The 21,882-nt window shown below is 36.7% G+C and overlaps 1 protein-coding gene and 1 long non-coding RNA gene across 5 annotated transcripts in view; both read left to right on the top strand.

Annotated features, from left to right (window-relative positions):
* The window catches only part of sugt1 (SGT1 homolog, MIS12 kinetochore complex assembly cochaperone), a 209,900-nt gene extending 208,111 nt beyond the window's left edge, over positions 1-1,789 (top strand). For all 4 annotated transcript variants that reach the window (XM_084401816.1, XM_084401815.1, XM_084401814.1 and 1 more), the window contains 2 exons: positions 61-233; positions 1,133-1,789. In XM_084401816.1, the coding sequence (XP_084257942.1) occupies positions 61-233; positions 1,133-1,234 (275 nt within the window). In that variant the 3' untranslated portion in view covers positions 1,235-1,789. The remainder of the gene's footprint in view (positions 1-60; positions 234-1,132) is intronic.
* Positions 1,790-7,020: 5,231 nt separating this feature from the next.
* Positions 7,021-18,951, top strand: LOC311285936. Its single transcript, XR_014626459.1, has 2 exons — positions 7,021-7,527; positions 17,662-18,951. It is a non-coding gene; the product is annotated as an uncharacterized lncRNA (long non-coding RNA).
* Positions 18,952-21,882: the final 2,931 nt, after the last annotated feature.

The raw sequence follows: 21,882 nt of genomic DNA on the forward strand, positions 1-21,882 counted from the left end.
TAAACCAGGTTATTATTGTTTTATTATTATTAAGTTGTTATTTCCATCTAAATTTATTAGACCAGTACCCATCATCCTCCCACTACACACGCAACTGGGACAAGTTGGTAGGTGAAATAAAAGAGGAGGAAAAGAGCGAGAAGGTGGAGGGGGATGCTGCTCTCAACAAGCTGTTCCAGCAGATCTACTCAGACGGCTCGGATGAGGTCAAGCGGGCAATGAACAAGTCCTTTGTAAGTATTTCAAGGCTGCCCAAGTACGCATAGATTTTGATATCACTTTTGATGTTCTCACGTAGTGCTGGGCGGTATGACCAAATATTTATATCACGGTATTTTAAAAAATTGTACCCGTTTCACGGTATATGACGTTATTATTATTTTTTTCAAGTCATGACTGGGTGTTAACCACATTTTCATGACTGAGAGAGGAAATCTGCAGTAGATTGACTTAGAATGCCCTGTTTTACTGCCATGACACTTTATCACACTTTACTGAGTGAATATTGTAGAAAAAATCCACACTAGTATTAATACAGGTTTGCAAGGCCCCACAAAATGATGCTGTTAACAAAGAAGTGCCAGCAGGAGGTGCTTTAGGAGCGGCAGAAATAGCGGTTTCCCCGGTAACGGCTGTACACAAAGCATTCCCAACGTTGTTTAAGCGACATACACTGGTATTGCGGTATATAAAAAATTCATATCATAACAAAAATAAACACCAGTATTCGGTATGAACTGGTATATCTCCCAGCACTATTCTCACATTGTCTGCCCACATTTTTTAAATGGTATAATTTGTGTGCAGTTTAGAACAGTACACTAGACAAGAACCACCAAGACCAAATTAAGATTTGATAAACATTATTTAGAAAACGGCAAGCATATTTTAGTCTTGGTGTCTCTGCAGTTTAGTAACTTTCTGTGGGAAAATTTAAAATGTATTTAATGGTCCAATTCTATTCTGCTCAATTAACAAGATTCTATGTGTCAAGACTTCATAGAGTGGTAGTCTACTGAAATCTGAGCTGCTGTCTTTCATGCAACAAACATGACGCATTCATCCTCATTTCAATCCCTTCTGCTGTCATACAACTTTAGTAAAGTTGTACATTTTCAACATTCTCCCACAGATGGAATCAGGAGGCACAGTCCTCAGCACCAATTGGATGGATGTTGGTAAACGGAAAGTAGAGATGAACCCACCTGAGGATGTAGAGTGGAAGAAGTATTAAAAACAGTGGATGACATCTTGCACACTACCATCACCAGTTGTCCTAATGTCCTTATGCTCTTTTTTTTTTTTTTTTTTTTTTTTTTTGCCTTCACACTTCATGCTTTCTCCTTTGTCGGACCCAGAAGAGTCCTGGGCTGTTTCCCAAAAGCATCGTAAGCCTAAGTAGATCATAGAACCATTGCCACCAATGGTCTCATGATCAACTCAGCTCACGATGCGCTTGAGAAACGCAGCTCTGGACTAAAACATAGTTTAAAATGAGACTTCTTTAAAATAAAACTTCTCAGTCTAAAATTAGCTTTAGTCTGGAACCAAACTATCCCAATACATTTTTTAATAGCATCAGACAATTTTTAAAAATCACACATTTAAAGAAACTGTTGAGTAGCTTTAATAAAAAGCTATATAGCCACTCTGAATATCTTAGGTTATGTTAGCTCTCCATCTGTGAAACACGTGTGCCTCAATTAATGTTGATCTCTGTTTTAATGTACTTCATGGTTTCCTAAATATGATTTCAACATACTGTTAATAAAATGTTCTTGTTCTCTGATTGGGTGCCTTTGGTCTCTTCAATATCAATGTTTGTTCATCCTCAAATGACCTCATTACATTTTCAATTTCTTTAAAATATGCAAAAGTTTTCCTTCAACAAAAAGAGGCTGAAACTGCACTGGAACTGACATTTTATTAACAGAAAGACAGACATAGGTGTGACATGCAAAAATGTTAATGTACCAGCCGGTATCTGATGGAGCTGGATATTAAACCAATGAGGTTTGTTCTCGTTTGTCAAGCAGGTTTGTTTGTTCGCTGATCAATGTTTATGAGTATAAAATCCTAAATTCAATCTGTTCATCATATAAAGCGATCGTGTCTCTTCAGAAAATATGGGCTGAATCGCTCAATTCATATGGATTAGTTTAACGATCTCTTTATGAACTCTTTGAAGCGCAAAGTAGTTGCATAGCTGTCATTGGAGGGACAGAAAGCTCTCAATTTCATTAAAAAGATCTTCATTTGCGTTCCAAAGATAAATGAAAGTCTTGCGTCTTCTTCATTAATTAGTCACCCTCATGTTGTTCCAGAATTCTCATTTTTGGGTGAACATCCCTAAGTGAGGACGACAACTTTAAAGCTTATAGGCTGCATTGTGCCAATTCGCCTACTGCTACACACTAGTGATGTTACATATGACACTGAAGCTTCGATGCGCGTATCACATAAGCGACACAATTTCTAGTGAAGCCCCGTATCGAGGCGTGTATTGGTTTACTAGAGTCACGTGATCGATGACAAACGAAGCCTCACTTTCTGTCCAGTCACGTGCGTGTTTCGCTTGGGGTGTCAGAAGGCTCGAACTTCAGATCGTATTTAACGAGTCATTGTTGCCTCAGTCTGGTTGATATTTACAATTATTGATATTGACATTTAATAACAGATGATCCTATCAGACAATGTCCTTATTCATTGTGTGTGTGTGTGTGTGTGTGTGTGTAGAAAGAGAGAGAGAGAGTAGGCCTACATTACATTTTATTGAATAAATAAATATAAGCTTATAAGCTATTATATTTTATTGTCACACTTTAATGGGAAAATGAATTTTTTAAATGAACAAATCAAACACAAACATGTAAGGCTTTTATTTGTGCACATAACATTGAAACTATGGAGTGTGTTGTGGTTGCTTCATCTGCCAGAGCTTCTAACACAGGCTTCTGGCTGCTTTATTTTAAATAAGCGCCAGATGGCGCTGTTCTCGACACTCTCGAAGCTTTGAATCTTTTCCCGGAACAGTCAGGGGAAAGCCTCAGTGATTCATGAGGCTTCATTTCCCCATCCCTACTACACACAAAACTCACATACTATTTAGGATGGATAGTATGCATATTGGGACACAGGGTTGGAATTTAACTTTCAACGGTTGATGATGACATAGGCTGTTTCTTAATATGCAATCTTGTGTTTTCATACTATGTTCCCTTAACAGAAGTTCTGAAGCACGAAACAAATCACATGAGCCAAATCGCTACATCCTCATTTCCTTTCCTTGCGTCTCAGCTCCACCCCCTGTAGGATACGAGGAAAGGCTGCAAGGAAATAAAAAAGGACAGAGGAATCAAATGAAAGCTTTTTTATACATTGGAATACTTGATCACTCGAGCATCACTTCGCAGCGCTCAAAGGATCTGCCGTTATGTTGTTGATTTTTGGTTATTTAAGAAATTCGTAATAAACTAGAAAAAAAAAGTTTGTTGAGACAAACTTTAAGTTGGCTTGAGAAAGCCGGACCAGAGAGTTTGAAAAAGTTTAAAGTAGTTTAAGTTTTGATTGCTAGATTAGTTAGAAAGAAAGAAAGAAAGAAAGAAAGAAAGAAAGAAAGAAAGAAAGAAAGAAAGAAAGAAAGAAAGAAAGAAAGAAAGAAAGATTAGTTAGGAGGAAAGAAAGATTAGTTAGAAAGAAAGAAAAAATGATTAGTTAGAAAGAAAAAGGAAGAAAGATGGATTAGTTAGAAAGATCAGTTAAAAAGAAAGATTAGTTAGAAAGATAGATTAGAAAGAAAAAATATTTATAGAGAAAGAAAGATTAGTTGGAAAGAAAGAAAGAAAGATTAGTTTGAAAGAAAGAAAGATAGATAGATAGAAAGAAAGAGAAAGAAAGATTAGTTAAAGAAAGAAAGATTAGTAAGAAAGAAAGAAAAAAGAAAGATTAGGAAGAAAGTAAGAAATAAAAAGAAAGAATAGTTAGAAAGAAAGACAGAAAGAAAGATTATTTAGAAAAAGAAAGGTTAGACGAAAGAAAGAAAGAGTAAGAAAAAAGAAGGAAAGAGTAGGTAGAAAGAAAGATTAGTTAGTAAGAAAGAGATTAGTTAGAAAGAAAGATATTAGTTAGAAAGATAGATTAGTTAGAAAGAAAGATAGATTAGTTAGAAATATTAGTTAGAAAGAAAGAAAGAAAGAAAGAAAGAAAGAAAGAAAGAAAGAAAGAAAGAAAGAAAGAACGAAAGAAAGAAGGAAAGAAAGATTAGTTTGAAAGAAAGATAGATTAGAAAGAAAAAGGTTAAAAAGAAAGAATAAAGAGAGTAAGAAAAAAGAAGGAAAGAGTAGTTAGAAAGAAAGAGATAGATTAGTTAGAAAGAAAGATAGATTACTTGGAAAGAAAAAAAGAAAGAAAGAAAGAAAGAAAGAACCCAGACAGCAAAATGTATTTGGGCCAGGTCTTCATTAGCATTTGGTGCAGATCCGCTAAACGAACCTGGGCCGGGCTCATTCTTTCCAACGGCCCAATACCGGAACAGGTTGTAATTACGGATCAGAGACAGATCTGGGCCAGCACTGGCCCAGTACAGTTATTAATGCCATGACATGTGGTGCAGATCTGGCCCAGATCCGTGACTCATATTTTACATCTGGGGCTCATCTGGCCCTGGTCTGTGATTCATATTTAGGCTATCAGTAGTATATACCCTATACCTTGTGTCAAAATGATTAATGACTTTGACCTTTGACCTTGACCTTCCGGTTGTCCTTCCAGGCTATATTGTTATGGATTGACCTATTGCCCCTACCTATCCCTTCGATCATGTGTTTTGACAGGTTGCCCTTCCGGCGTCTTTCCGGCATATGTTGTTATGGTTTGCCCTATTGACCTTGCTTTGATCATGTGGTTTTGACAGAAGCTTTTGCCTTTTGACCTTTTTAGCCCTAGATCATGTGGTTTTGACAGAAGCTTTGGGCTTTTGAAGTTAGTATAGGACATATACAGTGAGGAAAATAAGTATTTGAACACCCTGCTATTTTACAAGTTCTCCCACTTAGAAATCATGGAGGGGTCTGAAATTGTCATCGTAGGTGCATGTCCACTGTGAGAGACATAATCTAAAAAAAAAAAAATCCAGAAATCACAATGTATGATTTTTTTAAACTTTTTATTTGTATGATACAGCTGCAAATAAGTATTGGAACACCTGAGAAAATCAATGTTAATATTTGGTACAGTAGCCTTTGTTTGCAATTACAGAGGTCAAACGTTTCCTGTAGTTTTTCACCAGGTTTGCACACACTGCAGGAGGGATTTTGGCCCACTCCTCCACACAGATCTTCTCTAGATCAGTCAGGTTTCTGGGCTGTCGCTGAGAAACACGGAGTTTGAGCTCCCTCCAAAGATTTTCTATTGGGTTTAGGTCTGGAGACTGGCTAGGCCACGCCAGAACCTTGATATGCTTCTTACAGAGCCACTCCTTGGTTATCCTGGCTGTGTGCTTCGGGTCATTGTCATGTTGGAAGACCCAGCCTCGACCCATCTTCAATGCTCTAACTGAGGGAAGGAGGTTGTTCCCCAAAATCTCGCAATACATGGCCCCGGTCATCCTCTCCTTAATACAGTGCAGTCGCCCTGTCCCATGTGCAGAAAAACACCCCCAAAGCATGATGCTACCACCCCCATGCTTCACAGTAGGGATGGTGTTCTTGGGATGGTACTCATCATTCTTCTTCCTCCAAACACGTTTAGTGGAATTATGACCAAAAAGTTCTATTTTGGTCTCATCTGACCACATGACTTTCTCCCATGACTCCTTTGGATCATCCAAATGGTCATTGGCAAACTTAAGACAGGCCTTGACATGTGCTGGTTTAAGCAGGGGAACCTTCCATGCCATGCATGATTTCAAACCATGACGTCTTAGTGTATTACCAACAGTAACCTTGGAAACGGTGGTCCCAGCTCTTTTCAGGTCATTGACCAGCTCCTCCCGTGTAGTTCTGGGCTGATTTCTCACCTTTCTTAGGATCATTGAGACCCCACGAGGTGAGATCTTGCATGGAGCCCCAGTCCGAGGGAGATTGACAGTCAAGTTTAGCTTCTTCCATTTTCTAATGATTGCTCCAACAGTGGACCTTTTTTCACCAAGCTGCTTGGCAATTTCCCCGTAGCCCTTTCCAGCCTTGTGGAGGTGTACAATTTTGTCTCTAGTGTCTTTGGACAGCTCTTTGGTCTTGGCCATGTTAGTAGTTGGATTCTTACTGATTGTATGGGGTGGACAGGTGTCTTTATGCAGCTAACGACCTCAAACAGGTGCATCTAATTTAGGATAATAAATGGAGTGGAGGTGGACATTTTAAAGGCAGACTAACAGGTCTTTGAGGGTCAGAGTTCTAGCTGATAGACAGGTGTTCAAATACTTATTTGAAGCTGTATCATACAAATAAATAGTTTAAAAAATCATACATTGTGATTTCTGGATTTTTTGTTTTAGATTATGTCTCTCACAGTGGACATGCACCTACGATGACAATTTCAGACCCCTCCATGATTTCCAAGTGGGAGAACTTGCAAAATAGCAGGGTGTTCAAATACATATTTTCCTCACTGTATATAGGATATGTGTCAGCATATCCTCCGCATTCCAGAGCATTGTGGGCCCCTGTGGAAAGTGAGAAGAAAAAGACTGTTTTTCCTGAATGCCTCACCAGCCAGAGTAGTGTGTGTGTGGGTGTATGTGTCTGTGTTTGTTTGTGTCTGTGCACGCGTCCTCTGACATGATCCCCTCCACATTCCTGAGGTAACAGCGAAAGTGAGAAAAAAGAGAGTTGCCCTAATCATGTTTAATATTTCACACAAATAATATACAATAATATCTTACTAAAATCTACTGAAACCATTTAATTCAGTTTTAGATAAACAAAAGAATAAAAATTATATTACATAAAACATTCTATTCTTTAAAAGTAAATAAATTAAAATATATAAAATAATTATATTGCTAATTTAACTAAAGTTGAAAAACATTCTGTTCTTTAAAAGTATATAAATAAATTGGTTATAATATAATATAAAATCACAGAGTGGTTCTCTCTCTCTCTCTCTCTCTCTCTCTCTCTCTCTCGGTGCATGCTGGGAGTTTGGGGGGAATGTGAGCGTCTCACGGGTGAGAGGAGCGTTTCTGGGGGTAGTTTTCCTTTACTTTTCTCGTTTCTTTTTTCTTTTTTGGTGTTGTTGTTTCTTAGTTAATGGTTTAATTTGAATAATTTAGATTTGAGGAAAAATAGTCGCCAGGTAAAAGTTTGTATCGTGTTGGGCGGAGGGCAGATGGAAGTTCCATCTGGGTCGCTCCGCCATGGAGTCAGGTGTGTGCCTGACGCTAGTGTGACAGTCGAGGACGTGCTAGTCGCTATCGGAGAACAAATTGGATTCGAAAATATTGTATCCGCCTCTAGGATGAACAAGGCCGTGGTGGTGTTCCTAAAGGATCAAAGTTTTGTGAGTAAAATCATCGTGAGCGGAGTTTGGGTAAGTGGAGCGTTTGTTATTGTTTCACCTTTGGTGTCGCAGTCGTCAAGAGTGAACATTTCGAATTGTCCACCATTTATACCCAATACATGCATTGAAAATGAACTGCAGAGGTTCGGGAAAATAGTAAGTGGAATGACCTTAATTCCACTCGGGTGTAAAATGGAAACTTTAAAACATGTGCTGTCTTTTAGGCGGCAGTGTTTTATGGTTTTAGAATCGCCGACGTTAGACATCTCGTTTCGGGTTAAACATGAAGACAAATCGTATATGATCTATGCGAATACCAATCATTTGAAATGTTTCAAGTGCGGTAATGTTGGGCATAAAAAAATTGATTGCCCGCAAAAAATACAAGCCGAGGACAATACTAATAAAACAAATGAAAGTGAACAGGCGGTCGAGGGTGAAGCGGAGAATGCGGATAAAAGTAAAGAAACTGAGACAAATGAAACTGATAAAGAACAAAGTGAATTGAACACTCATCATGAACAAAACGAACGTAGCACTACTGAAAACATAGACCAAAAGGAATCGGCTGAAAAGGAATCAGGGAAGAAAAAAGGGGGAAAAAAAGAATTGTGGGGGAGAAAATAAGAAGAGGAGTTGTGAAGAGGCAGGGACTAGTGACGCGAAAAAATCTTTTCTTGAAAGTTTGGTTGAATTTGAGACTGTTGAGAATCGATATACCCTTGTCGCAGCTCTCTGAAAGCACTGATGTGTATGAAGAGATGGCTGATGATGATTGTATTTCTGAAATGTCAGATATTCCCTCCAATTATGACGAGAATGAGTTGTATACTGTAAAAGAGATAAATGATTTCCTTGATGAAACATTTGGAAGAAAAGTCGAAGTAAAAGATTTTTTTCCTGATGTGAAAAAGTTTTTGGCTTCAGTGATTAAAATGCAAAAGGGTGTCGGTTATGAAGAGCTTAGTAGAAGGAAGAGATTCAGATTGAAAAAAATGGTAACAAACTTGAGAAAAGAAAAAGTTATTTTAAGTTCTTTATAGTTGAGTCATGAAGGAAGCACAATTGGTGAACTATCTATCCCTTTATGTCTTGTTTTCGTTTTCTTCCTTTTTTCTTACCTCTTTTTTCATGGAGAGCCTTAGAATAGGATCTATTAATATCAATGGGGGAAGAGATTGTAGGAAAAGAGCATGTTTAAATGAGTATATACAAAATAAAAATATTGATGTAACATTTGTACAAGAGACACATAGTGATGTGAAAATTGAAGTGGATTGGGAAATGGGGTGGAGAAGCGATTTATATATGAGTCATGGTACAAATGTTAGTGGAGGAGTTGCTATTTTATTTTCAAAGACGATTGAGATAACTAATGTGTCTGTTAATGAAATAGAAAGAGGAAGAATTTTGGCTGTTCAAGCAAGTATAAATGGGTTGGTTTTTGTTTTTATTAACATTTATGCATCAAATAATGGAGCGGAGAGGATACACGGTTTTGGAAAATTATTTAATTTTTTACAACAAAGTTGTGATGAAAATGCATGGTTGATCTTAGGGGGTGATTGGAACTGTACAGAAAACTTTACTTTAGACAGAAATGGGGAAGAACCTCACCCCTCTTCTGCCAAATGTTTACAGGATGTTATTAATAATTCTAATTTAGTTGATGTATGGAGACAGCAACACCATACAGTTAAGCAGTATACGTGGGTAAAGGTTTCTCATGATCATATTAGTACTGCTAGATTAGATCGATTCTATGTTAGTACAAGTAAAAGTAATAGAATTTTAAAATCTATAATTTGTCCAAATGGGTTTTCTGATCACCATTTATGTTTAATTGATATAAATGTAAGAAAGTCACAAAGTCATAGCTATTACTGGCATTTTAATGTGAAATTGCTACAAGATGTGCTTTTTTGTGAAAAGTTTAATGTGTTTTGGGTGGAGTGGAAAAAACAGAAAAGTAATTATGAGGATATTGTTCAGTGGTGGGATATAGGAAAAGCACAAATTAGAATATTTTGTCAAAATTATATATATAGCACAAATGGTAGGATAAAAAAAACTGTTTCTGAATTAGAAAAAGAGATAAAACAGATTGAAAGTGAATTAATTGTTGGTGATGTTGAGACAGTTGGAAAGCTGGAAGAAAAGAAAAGAGTTTTAGCTTCTTTATTTCACGAGAAAGCAAAGGGGGCTTTAATTAGAGCTCGCTTTGCATTTGTGAGAGAAATGGATGCACCTAGTTCCTTCTTTTTTAATCTTGAGAAGAAAGAAAGAGAAAAAAAAATGATGTTGCATTTGAAAGATTTAAATGGGAATGTGATTTCAGATCCAAATGAAATGAGAAAAATTGCTTTGGACTTTTACAAAGACTTATTTTCGAAGAAAAGTTTGTATCTGAATTGTGTTAAAGTCGCTCATCAGTCAGTTCTGAAGAACTGCAGAGAAACAAAGTGGACAGAAGTGCTAGGGCCAAACTCTTCTCCTAGAAGATGCTGGAGGTCATTGTATAAATCTCCCATTGAAAAACGAACTGCAGACCTACAATGGAGAATTATACATTGGGCAGTAGCTACAAACAGACACGTGGCGCATATTGATCCCACTGTAGAAAAGAAATGTCCTTTCTGTGATTTAGAAGAATCAACTGAGCATCTGTTTTTATATTGTTCTAGACTGAGAGGGGTTTTTCAGACATTAAAAACCTGGATGGAAGAATAAGGCGAAGAGTTTAATGACACTGTTTTCATTTATGGACTGAAGTATAAGGTTTCTGAAAAGAGAAGAATAGGCATAATTAATTTTTTAATAGCGGAGACTAAAATGGCAATATGGGTAACAAGGAAAAGAATGATAAAAGAAGATGCTTTAGTTGACCCAGAGACAATGTTAAGAGGGTTTGTGACTTCAAGGATCAGAGCGGAATTTGTTTTTTTTTAAATTGACTAAAAATCTGGTTGTTTTTATGGAAACATGGGGTTTAAGTGAAGTCTTGTGTTCTGTAGATAATGAGGAAGACCTAATTCTGAATTGTTGAATATGTTGGTAGGTAGTTTTTTAGATATGTTGTGTAGCAATATATTGTTGTATTTTTATTGTATTTTTATTAATTTTTGGAGTGTTTTGATATATGTCGTGATTTTGTGACAGATGTTTGTTTCTAGTTGTAAAAAAAAAAAAAAAAAACCATACCCAAAATGTAAAAAAAAAAAAAAATTTTACAAATAAATGGAATTCAAACGTCTCTCTCTCTCTCTCTCTCTCTCTCTCTCTCTCTCTCTGCTCCGTCTGTCGTTCTCTGACTCAGAGGGGGCTCTGTGCATCATGTTAGAGCATATGTAATGTTAGTCTTAACGGTGACTGACCTAAAGTATAATTGTAGCTTAGGGGCTAAGGACTGTAAGGTGCTAGCTGTTGCTAATGAGGTGAAGCTGGTCCGGGTGTGCCGGTAAGAACACCAAAATCGGAGAAGGAATCCAGTTTAACCAATTTATTTATGCAAGCAGGTGAAGAGGAGAAGCCAGATCCTAATGGGCTTTGCTTTATGTCCTTAGAAGTGTCAGCATATGAACGTGTGGTCTGTAACAAACAAATAAAAGATATGCTCTAACAAACAATGCTTCTTTCTTATCACAATCACACTCATAACAACATAAATGGCATTAAAACTACTGGCTTCCCCAAAACATCAACACAATGTTGCCGTTGAATACAGCAGAACATGAAACATAATACACAGCTTACATGTATAATAATTATACATGAACACTGTACTGGATGAAAACTCAAATACTCCAATACTTCACATTAGCATCCATTTTGTGTCATAACTCTTTCAACATTTCTATCTCAGCAAACAACAATAAACTCAGCTCGAGTAACAGTGAAATTTACAATACTCACTTTCTCTCTGGACGCACACTACTTTAAACACTCAAGGAACATCTTCTTCTTCTTCTCTAATATTAATGGCGGGTCGCAACCAACTTTTTCAGGTGCATACCGCCACCTACTGTACCGGAGTGTGTAATTCAAGGTTTTAGTATTTCAGGTTATAAATTTAATGCACCCATAAAAAAAACAAAAAACCCACAAAACAACCTTTTAAACCTATATGTTATGGTCTAATCCTGTAGATTTGAGAAAGTTAAAAAGAGCTTTGCAACACTCCCATGTTTCCTCACTCATCCCCAGTATCCCTTCTAAATTCCATCCCCGTCCTAATTCACATATCTTATCACGTAAGATGTTCCTCTCAAAATCATATTTACTACACTTCATGATGACATGCTCAACATTTTCAGGAACATTACATACCTCACATTTATCAGACACACATTTTGCCATTAAATACAGTGTTGATTTTAACCCAGTATGTCCAAACCTTAATCTTGAAAAAATCACTTCATCTCTTCTACATTTCCCTTTGAAACCCTTCACCTTAATAGATTTCTGAATGCTGTAATAGTGTCTCCCTTTAGTGTCTGTGTCCCACTTCTTCTGCCATTCGTCACTCACTGCTTTCCTAATTAATGATTTAGCCTCTCCTTTTCCAAAGGGAACTTTCATTATTTCATCATCTTTTAATTTTAATGCTGCCTTTGCAATCTCATCTGCTTTTTCATTTCCCTCAACACCAACATGAGCCGGGACCCAAACAAATTGTACATCACCTCCAGTTCTTTGTATTCTCAGCATTATTGTATATATTTCAATCAATAAATCATCTCTTAAGGTCTTTTTGGAATTCAAACTAAACAGGGCAGCAGTGGAGTCTGAACAAATGACAACTCTCTCTGGCCTCACCTCTTCTATCCACTGTAAACCTAAAATAATAGCAACCATTTCTGCTGTATATACAGATAATTTATCATTAATTCTTTTACAAATACCAACATCAAACTCAGGTATGTATACTCCTGATCCTACATGTTCATTCCCTGGATCTTTTGATCCGTCAGTAAATATTAACATATAATTATAATAATTCCTCTTCACATAATCTCGAACCAAATATCCTATATTATTCACATTACTTTCATTCCATTCTTTCTTCTTCTCTAGAAGTTTCAGGTCCACATTAGGCACAGGAAATATCCACGGAGGAACATTACCCCATACAGTAGTTGGTCCATATTCTATGCTATTTAATCCATATTCTTCTGCTACTGTATTAATATTCCAACCAAATCCTTTGCCTTTCAGATGTTGTGTATATTCCCAACAATCACACAGAACATTTGTTGCAGGTTGTTCCTCTCCAGATCCTTGTAACTTGATCCAATATGCTAAAGACAGCTTAGATCGTCTTAAATATAATGGCAATTCATCAGCTTCTACCAGCAGTGCATTAGTAGGGGTTGTTTTCACTGCACCTATACTGAGTCTTAGAGCTCTAAACTGTATTCTGTCTAATTTTCTTAAAATACTCTTAGCTGCTGCTCCATATACCATACACCCATAATCAATACATGATCGTATTAAGGCCCTATAAATATCTAGTAGTGATTGTTTATCAGCTCCCCATTGATAACCAGAAACTGACCTCATGAGATTTAGTACCTTTTTACATTTTGTTTCAACCTGTTTAATATGATTCTTCCATATACATTTCTCATCAAACCACAATCCTAAATACTTGAACTCTTTCACTCTTTCCATATTTTGTCCATACAATTTAAACTGTATATTATTAATCCTTCTCTTTCTGGTAAATAACATATAACATGACTTTGCAACTGACATCTTAAATCCCCAATCATATGACCATCTTTCAACTTTTAATATAGCATTCTGTATGCTATTAGTCACATGTTTAATGTTTTTCCCCCTTTTCCATATAGCCCCATCATCTGCATAAAGTGATGACCCAATATCTCTACCAACATTTATAAAAAATATCATTTATCATGATATTAAACAGAATAGGACTTATAGCACTCCCTTGAGGAATACCATTTACAATATCAAAGTACTCTGACACAGCATCCCCAACCTTTACACGGAAAGTTCGATTAGACAGGAAATCTAACACCCAGTTGTATAACCTTCCGCCAATACCCATTTCATGCATTTTAATCAATAATCCTTCTCTCCACATTGAATCATAAGCTTTTTCAATATCAAAATATACTATAACCATGATCTCTTTCATACTAATCGCCTTTTCTGCCTCATTGCTAACTTTAACCAAAGCATCTATCGTTGATCTTCCTTTACGAAATCCACTTTGGTATTTATTTAGCAATCCTCTTTGCTCTAAATAATATGACAATCTACAAACAATTATCTTTTCCATCCATTTACACAGGTGTGATGTTAAGGCTATAGGTCTGTAGTTTCCTGCATTAGTTGTGTCTTTACCTGGCTTACCAAAAGGTAGTATCAATGCACTTTTCCAACTATCAGGCATTACACCTTCTCTCCATATCTTATTAAACAGTTTTAGTATAATTTCCAAGCCTTCTTTTGGTAATTGTCTAAACATAGCATAGCATAGTTGATCTTGCCCTGGAGCCGTATATCCACTTCCCTCTAAGACCATTTTTAACTCATGTAATGACAAATCCATGTCAAGTGCCGAATCATCACTATCTTTTTTCTTAGTTACCTCACTATTTGTTCTTAAAATATCCTTTTTCCGTTGTTTATGTATTTCATCTAAATGACTCCCACTATGTACACTTGCAAACTTCTTACCTAGTAGCTCAGCTTTCTCCTTATTTGTAATTGCCAGGTGTTCTCCATCTATCAGCATTGGGATTTTAACTGATTTTCTTTTCCCACTCATCTTTTTGATCATTGCCCAAATGTCACCCAATTTAACTTCTCTACCAATAGAGGAGCAGAATTGCCTCCAAGCATTCTTCTTGGATGACTTAATTACTTTCCGTGCTATAGCTCTCTTTCTTTGATAGTCAATCAGATTATCTTGATTCAAATTCTTTCTTAGAAATCTGAATGCATGATTTCTGTCTTTAATAGCATTTTTACATTCATTGTTCCACCATGGAACTATTTTCTTTTTCTCATTCACTGTACTCATAGGGATACAGGTTGTTGCAGCATTAATAATCATGGAAGTCACTGCTACTGCGCAACTATTTACATCACCCTCCATCGATATTTTTCCAGAATACTCAATACAAAGTTCTCTGAATTTTTCCCAGTTAGCTTTAGGAAAACACCATCTCTCTATTACATAACCCTCCTGAACATACATATCAAAGTTCATGGAACACAAAATTGGAAAGTGATCACTCCCTATATTGTTATCATTCTTAACACTCCATTCACATAAATTACTCATATTTACAGAGACTAAAGTAAGATCTATACAAGAAACTGAATTTCTTGTAACATTAACCCTGGTACCTCTTCCATCATTAAGGCAAGCAAGTAATCTCTCCTCAATTAGTTATTCCACTACTTCTCCATTTGTGTCTGTATGATTACTTCCCCACAGAGTATTGTGAGCATTAAAGTCTCCACACCATATTTCTCTTCTATCAACACTTTCTGAAATTTCATGGAATGTTTGCTTTGATAATTTCTTACACGGATTATAAAAATTGACTACTTTGATATTTCCTCTGGGACTACACATTTCTATTACTATACATTCATACTCATTTGGGACAGTTACCCTTCTATATGCTAAAGTATCCTTAATAAATGTTACACATCCTCCACCTTGTTTTCCAATTCTGTCACATCTAACCGAGCTATATCCTGGTAGGACAAAGTCCAAATGAGGTCTTAACCAAGTTTCTTGTATACACATAATATCAGGTCTAACTTCCAGATCAGCTACAACCTTCTTGAACTCTTGACCATTTGCAACTAAACTTCTGGCGTTCCAGTGGAGGATATGAAATACCATAATGAGGTTAATCACCTTGAGACACTCCATCATAATTATTAGGGTTCAACATCTCATGAATCATTTCAGCTGTAACTTCAGTGATCCCCAGTATCTCTATGGCTGCCTCTACTATTGTCTTGATTCTATCACTTTTTTTCTTTTGCTGTATTGCCACATTGACAGTCTTACAGATGAAAGCAATAAATTTGGTTTTACCCACAATCAGCGTATCTTCATTAATCTCCCTTATCCATGGATTTATTTCTGTTCGCCTCTGACTTGCCGTTGGAGATGAGATCTCAATTATTTGTCTGTTCTCAGATTCTTTTGCTCTATTTACTACTTGTACAACACTGGGTCTGGATAGTTCACTTTCCTTCACTTTTTTTGCTGCATCAGCATAAGATACCTGATTAGTTACTTTATATTTCTGTACCTCTCTGGCTTGTCTTTGAACAGGGCATCCTCCAAAAGCAGCGCTATGCTCACCGCCACAATTACAACATTTTACTTTTGTATCCTGACCACAATTTCCATACTCATGTTCACCTCCACATCTAGCACATCTTTGTTTACCTTTACATTGACCAGCAGTATGTCCCATTCTTTGGCATTTGAAACATCGAAGTGGTGCTGGGATAAACTCTCTTACATCATAACTCAAATATCCCAATCTTACTCTCTTTGGCATTTCTTTTCCAAACTCTAGAACTACTGATAGGCTATCAGTTTTCACCCCTTTTCTTTGTGTTTGAAGTCTTGTGGCTTTCACCACTTTCCCTCCTTTCACTTCCTGAATTATCTCCTCCATTGTCATTGCCAAAGGGACATCATAGATAACACCTCTAAGCTTTGCTGCATTTCCAGGGATATGAGCACTGATCCTTTCCCCATTAAGTGTTTCTGCTCTGAGAAATCTATCTCTTTGCAGTTGATCTGTAGCAAAGACCAGCAGCCTTCTATTATTCAAATATTTGGCAAACTTGATCTTACCCATTTCTTTCTCAATTGCTTTAGTTAGTTTTAGTGGGTGAAAATGTCCCCCTTCTTTTTTGAACGTTATCATCACTTTCCATTCAGTTTGTTCGTTCTCCTTTTTCCCATTTATAATTATAGATAGACTTCACTTTTTTGGACTTATCACTCACGTCCACATCATAGTTGGAACTTCCAGAACTATCACACCTTCCTTTCCTCTTATTATTTACTTCCTGCCATGACATACTATCACTATCTCCATCCGTACTTTTACCCATGATAATTACATTCACGGTACAGTTGTTGCTAATTCACCAAATACCAACGATCGTTCTCCAAAATATCAGCGTTTTCACGGCCTCGATGTCAACGCGATCGCTCCCAGTCCCACTCAAGGAACATAAAGATCAAAACTGCATTTAGTCAGGGAATTTCACGGCTCGTTCTCTCTGAAGATGACGGCTGATGCAAGACTGGATCGCGGCGCGCGCGCACTCTGAAGCACTCCACTGTATGAGCTGCGTTCCGTCAAAATAAAAGTCCCCGCAACCAGGAAGAGAGCGCTCTTATCCATCCACGTCGTAAATCAGTGTCATTAGTGAGACTTTCACACAATAATTGTTGTTAAACAATGTCTGTTCAAAAAATTTAGATTGTTGAAAAACTGTACTTAGCCGTCTTAAATCTCATTTATATGAAAAAGATTCAATCAGCATTTTTGTACCATAACTGCATATTCTATCCGTACACCTAAACACGACCATCATAGAAAACTACATTTGTACATTTTTAAAAAATGAAATAAATAAATATTTCTAAGCTGTTTTGAGTGCGTGCACACACACGGTTTAAAAAATTAACTAATCTCTATTTTAAATTAAATTATTATTAATAAAATATATAACCAATGAATAATAACATATTATGTTACTAAAATGTATTTAAAAATGTAAACAAAGTTTTAGCTATATAAATATGTCATATTTCTTATATTTCGTTTACTTTGTGATATGGCCTAAGGGTCTGAAATAAAGAATGAATGAATGAATATTCACGATAGTACAATATATTATGGTACATTACAGTCTTACAATAGCTCACATTATTCCTGTAAGGAGGCCAGCTAGCTACATCTCTCATTCAGATATTGATATTGACCTACGTAGAGTTATGAGATTGTGTGTATACTGTCTTGTTTTTAATGCATCTCTCTTGTTCACACTGTTCTAAGTATGAGTGCCATCATAAATTAATTCTCTTGATCTATTTTAAGTACTAATGTAAAAATGTTTATGGTTACATTATTTCCTTAGATCATTGATGAGCGTCAGTGTTGCAGTGGACAACTGTGAGGATGATCACAGCCACATGCCCCAGACCTGTGATGCAGAAACACAATGGGAGGATCCATCTGTCTCTGACCACAACTACGCTTCAAAATCTCAACTCAACCTGAAGCCTCCTACATCTGAAATGGGAACACAATGCGTTGAGCCAGTGCCATAGTACATAACTCTGCTGAGAAACGACCACTTTTGTCAGCTCTACACAGGGTCGACATTGGATGCATTCCATTCAGTTGCCGAGCACCTTACCAATTCATACACAAACAGCTTTCAGCTACCCACTTGGGATCAGCTCCTGATGACTCTGATGAATCTGCATCTTAATTTATTGCAGGGTGATCTTGCTGAAAGGTTTGGTGTTTCTCAGTCCATTGTAAGCAAGGTGATTTCACGTTGGCTTGACATCATGGAGGAGAAGTGTTTCAGAGAGCAATTTCCAAACACAACATGTAGGGCTGCACAATATATCAAAATATTGCAAATGTATATATCACAATATGCATAACTTTTTTTTAGCTTTAATAAGAATCAGTGTATATATATTTAATTCATACAGTGAAAACTAAGCAGTGTTTTATTTTTACATTTGATTATTCAGTTTCTGTTGTTAAATAGACCTAATGTAGGATAACCTGAACCCCTTAACCCCGTGGTTTACACTGATGTTTAAATAACACTTCTTATGCTACAGTAAAACACTGTTGTTCACTTTCACAAGTTGAAGGGATGTTTTTTTGTCACAAAAAGAATGTGAAACACGTATGTAGGTTATATAATTTGAAATCTAATTTAAGTTAATTTTATACACTTTAAGCATTATTGTATCCATATCGAATATCGCATTGTTTAATGAGTTATTGCATATCGCATTTTTCTTCATTATCGTGCACTTAATAACCTTGTCCAGTCGATGAAGTAATGGCAGACAGAGGCTTCACCATTACCGATCTCCTCTATGAAAGGAAGGTGAAACTTGTCCTTCCTGTAAACCTTTATTCATAACAGGTAACATCTGGTCACATTGTAAAGGTTTATAAAAATAACTATTCATAACAGGTAAAATCTGGTCACATTGTAGTTATTTTTATAAACCTTTACAATGTGACCAGATGTTACCTGTTATGAAGTTATTTTTATAAACCTTTACAATGTGAGCAGATGTTACCTGTTATGAATGGTTATTTTTATAAACCTTTACAATGTGCCCAGACATTACCTGTTATGAAGTTATTTTTATAAACCTTTACAGTGTGCGCAGATGTTGCCTGTCAGTCATTTATTATTAAACCATATAATGTGAGCTCTGTAGATTCCCCTTAAAACTTAAATGAATTAAGTATTCTAGTTAGAAGGAATAAGTCACGTCAAGTTTGCAAATGAATACCATCTTGGTTTATTTCTTATGAAATTTAAATGGTGAACTGTATCTACATGAAGGTCAGTAGAAGGTGTCTCTAGCTCGACTTTTTTATTATACATAGAATTCCACAAATCTTATGTATGTGTGAGTTTTGCACAAGGATATAGTGGGCTCAAGGGCTTGTTTCTTCCTTGCAAACTGGGGATGGAGGTGTGGAAGGACACTGGAATTTGTGAAAATGTCAACTGTTTAGCTATTTAAGATGTATTTACTACTTTAGTACATACTTATTTAATGTGGCAAAAGTTTTGCAGGACAGGAATAAAGAAAAGATTAAACGGTCTTTGGCACCTCAACTATCTAACTTTCACATTATGTTCCTCTCAAATTTTTTATTTGCTTCCACCTGCAAATTGCTTTGTGTATCATATGTAATAAACCAATACAATTTAAATGTTTAAATTAACATGTATAGTCACACCATTGTAGCCATTTTGCATGCAGTAGGCTAAGGTAAGTAGCGATAGTTCATTCTAAGTTTACTCAAGTGGAAGAATGCGACTAATAAACTTAGGCCTACTAGCACTATGCATTATATTTTGAAAAAGTAGTAGATTATCTTAATATCAAAACCTTACATTTTCTCTGGACTCGATAAATACATGTCTGACCGTTGGAACGAACCAAAAAAACTAGAAAATCGAATTCATGACGATTTATGGTGATTTTGTTTCCGTTAGACCTTTGTCTACATTGACGCTGATGCATTAAAGAGGAGGGGCTCCCCTGTTCCAAGATGGCGGCTCTATTGACGCATTTGTTCCAATTAACTTCCGTAGCCAAGGCGACATCTAGTGTATATATCTATGGGCTACAGCAATCAGAAATTGCTTTTTTAGCTTCACTAAACGGCATTTAAAGGACAGAAGGGTGGAGTTTTGCTTCAAGTGATAGGCTGGGTGAGTGAAATTATATTTATATTGTTTTGCTGTATATGTGTCGTTGTCTGTAAAAACAAAATTGTCTAAAAGGGACCAAAAAAGCCATTTTAAAGCATTTTAAAAAATCCTTGGGAGGGGATCCAACCGCAAAAATTTTGTGTGCCTCCTCTATTTTAAAACCCACCAGCCGCCACTGGCAGAGTGCTCCCTTTATAATTTCAAATGCACTGAGCCCATCACTCATCTCAGTTCATCAGTTCAACGGCTACACTGTTAAACACTGTAAACACACGTAAATAGAAACACCTGACACTCTCCAGAGCACAAACGCAAATATGCAGGAAACAACAGCATCCAGAAACACAAGGGTGGAATGCCATCTTTAAAAAGACGCAACGTCACCTGCGCTTTCTCTTTTAGGGAAACTGCTCTTTTGTTTGTTGCAGCTCACAGGGGTGCGATCGCTGCAGTTAACTGTGGACGTTTGCCCTTTCTGCAAAACACACACACCTGAAAACACATTCCAACTCAGAACATCTCCTTTTCTTTGTCAGCTTTCTCGCAGGCAGATTGGCAGAGTGCTGAAAATCAACTGCTCTTCTCTGAAACAAAAAGATGAATGAGTGAGTTGAATGTGAGCTTATATAACTGTATGTCTGTGGAAGTGGCTTGCCATGCAAATCTCACTCGTGAATCTCCATTGGCTTGTTTTGTTACCACTTGAAGGTGATTGGGCTCCCAAGTGAGATCCCACTACATCAGTCTGTCAATGTAAAGGCAAACTTGACTGACTGATAGGGAACCCCTTTCAGCAAGGACACCACAGAAGGGAATCCCCATCAAAGACACAAAAAACAGATGCATGTAACTCCACCAGATCCTAACCGAACTGGTGCATTAATATCAAATTGAATAACTATGCCTAAGAAACAATAGAATGATTAAATTAATGATTGATGGTTAGGTCTTATAAAGTGCATATATTGCTAGAAACTTTGGATTTCATCATTTCACTCTCTTAAAACTCATTCTTTTCTCACTTTCTTTCTTCCTGCAACTCTTGTATGTGTGGTGTGGTTATGTGTTAGATATTAGTTTTATCTGTTAGAATAATCAATAAAGTCTTGTTTGTATTTAAAGAGAAGTGTCTTGTGTTACGCTGCAGACGATTAATTTGTTCGGCCATAAATTGACACTTTCAAAATTGCTTATTAAATTTATTCATAATTCCCTTTCAGCTAAATTGGCCTTTTTCCCTTACGGATGCCAAGAGGGCATCCCTGCTGGACCTTGGCACAGTACATTAACATCACTCAGTGGTTGAATGGGTCTTCTTTTACAGTGGCAGAAGAGGCCGCCATCCCTTCCAAGTCTTCTTCATTGCTACTGGTTCAGCCCAGCACCAAGCATTTTTCGTCACCCAGCGCAAAGCCTGTCGTTACCCAGCACCAAGTCTATGTCATTGACGATGCTCCCACCCAGCCTCCACCTTGGATGTTCATCGCTGCTCGGCTCGGCCTTGTTCTCCTTCACCATCTTTGTCACGTGGTCTCATCTCTGCCTTGATCTCCATCTCCATCGGCTCAGTCTGTTCTTCCCATTGGTTTAATCTTTTGTACAGTCAGTCATGTTATTTCATTGCTTTGAATAAATAATTAAATGTGGTACATTCATATTTTGCTTATTGCGCCCTCTTGTGGCTTCAGGAGACAAGCCAAAAGTTTTTTCCTCCCAACTGAAATTATGCCTTTAAATTCAAATATAATTTGGATATTAGTAATATTTAAAAATAAAAATCGAATTTAGTTTTTCAGCCATTTTGACAGCCCTAGTGTGTTTTCCGGTTTTTATATATAGTGTTCCTATATATATATGATGTTTTATTAG

The sequence above is a fragment of the Rutilus rutilus genome (genome assembly GCF_951802725.1).
Source record: "Rutilus rutilus genome assembly, chromosome: 2".
Classification (NCBI taxonomy): Eukaryota; Metazoa; Chordata; class Actinopteri; order Cypriniformes; family Leuciscidae; genus Rutilus; species Rutilus rutilus.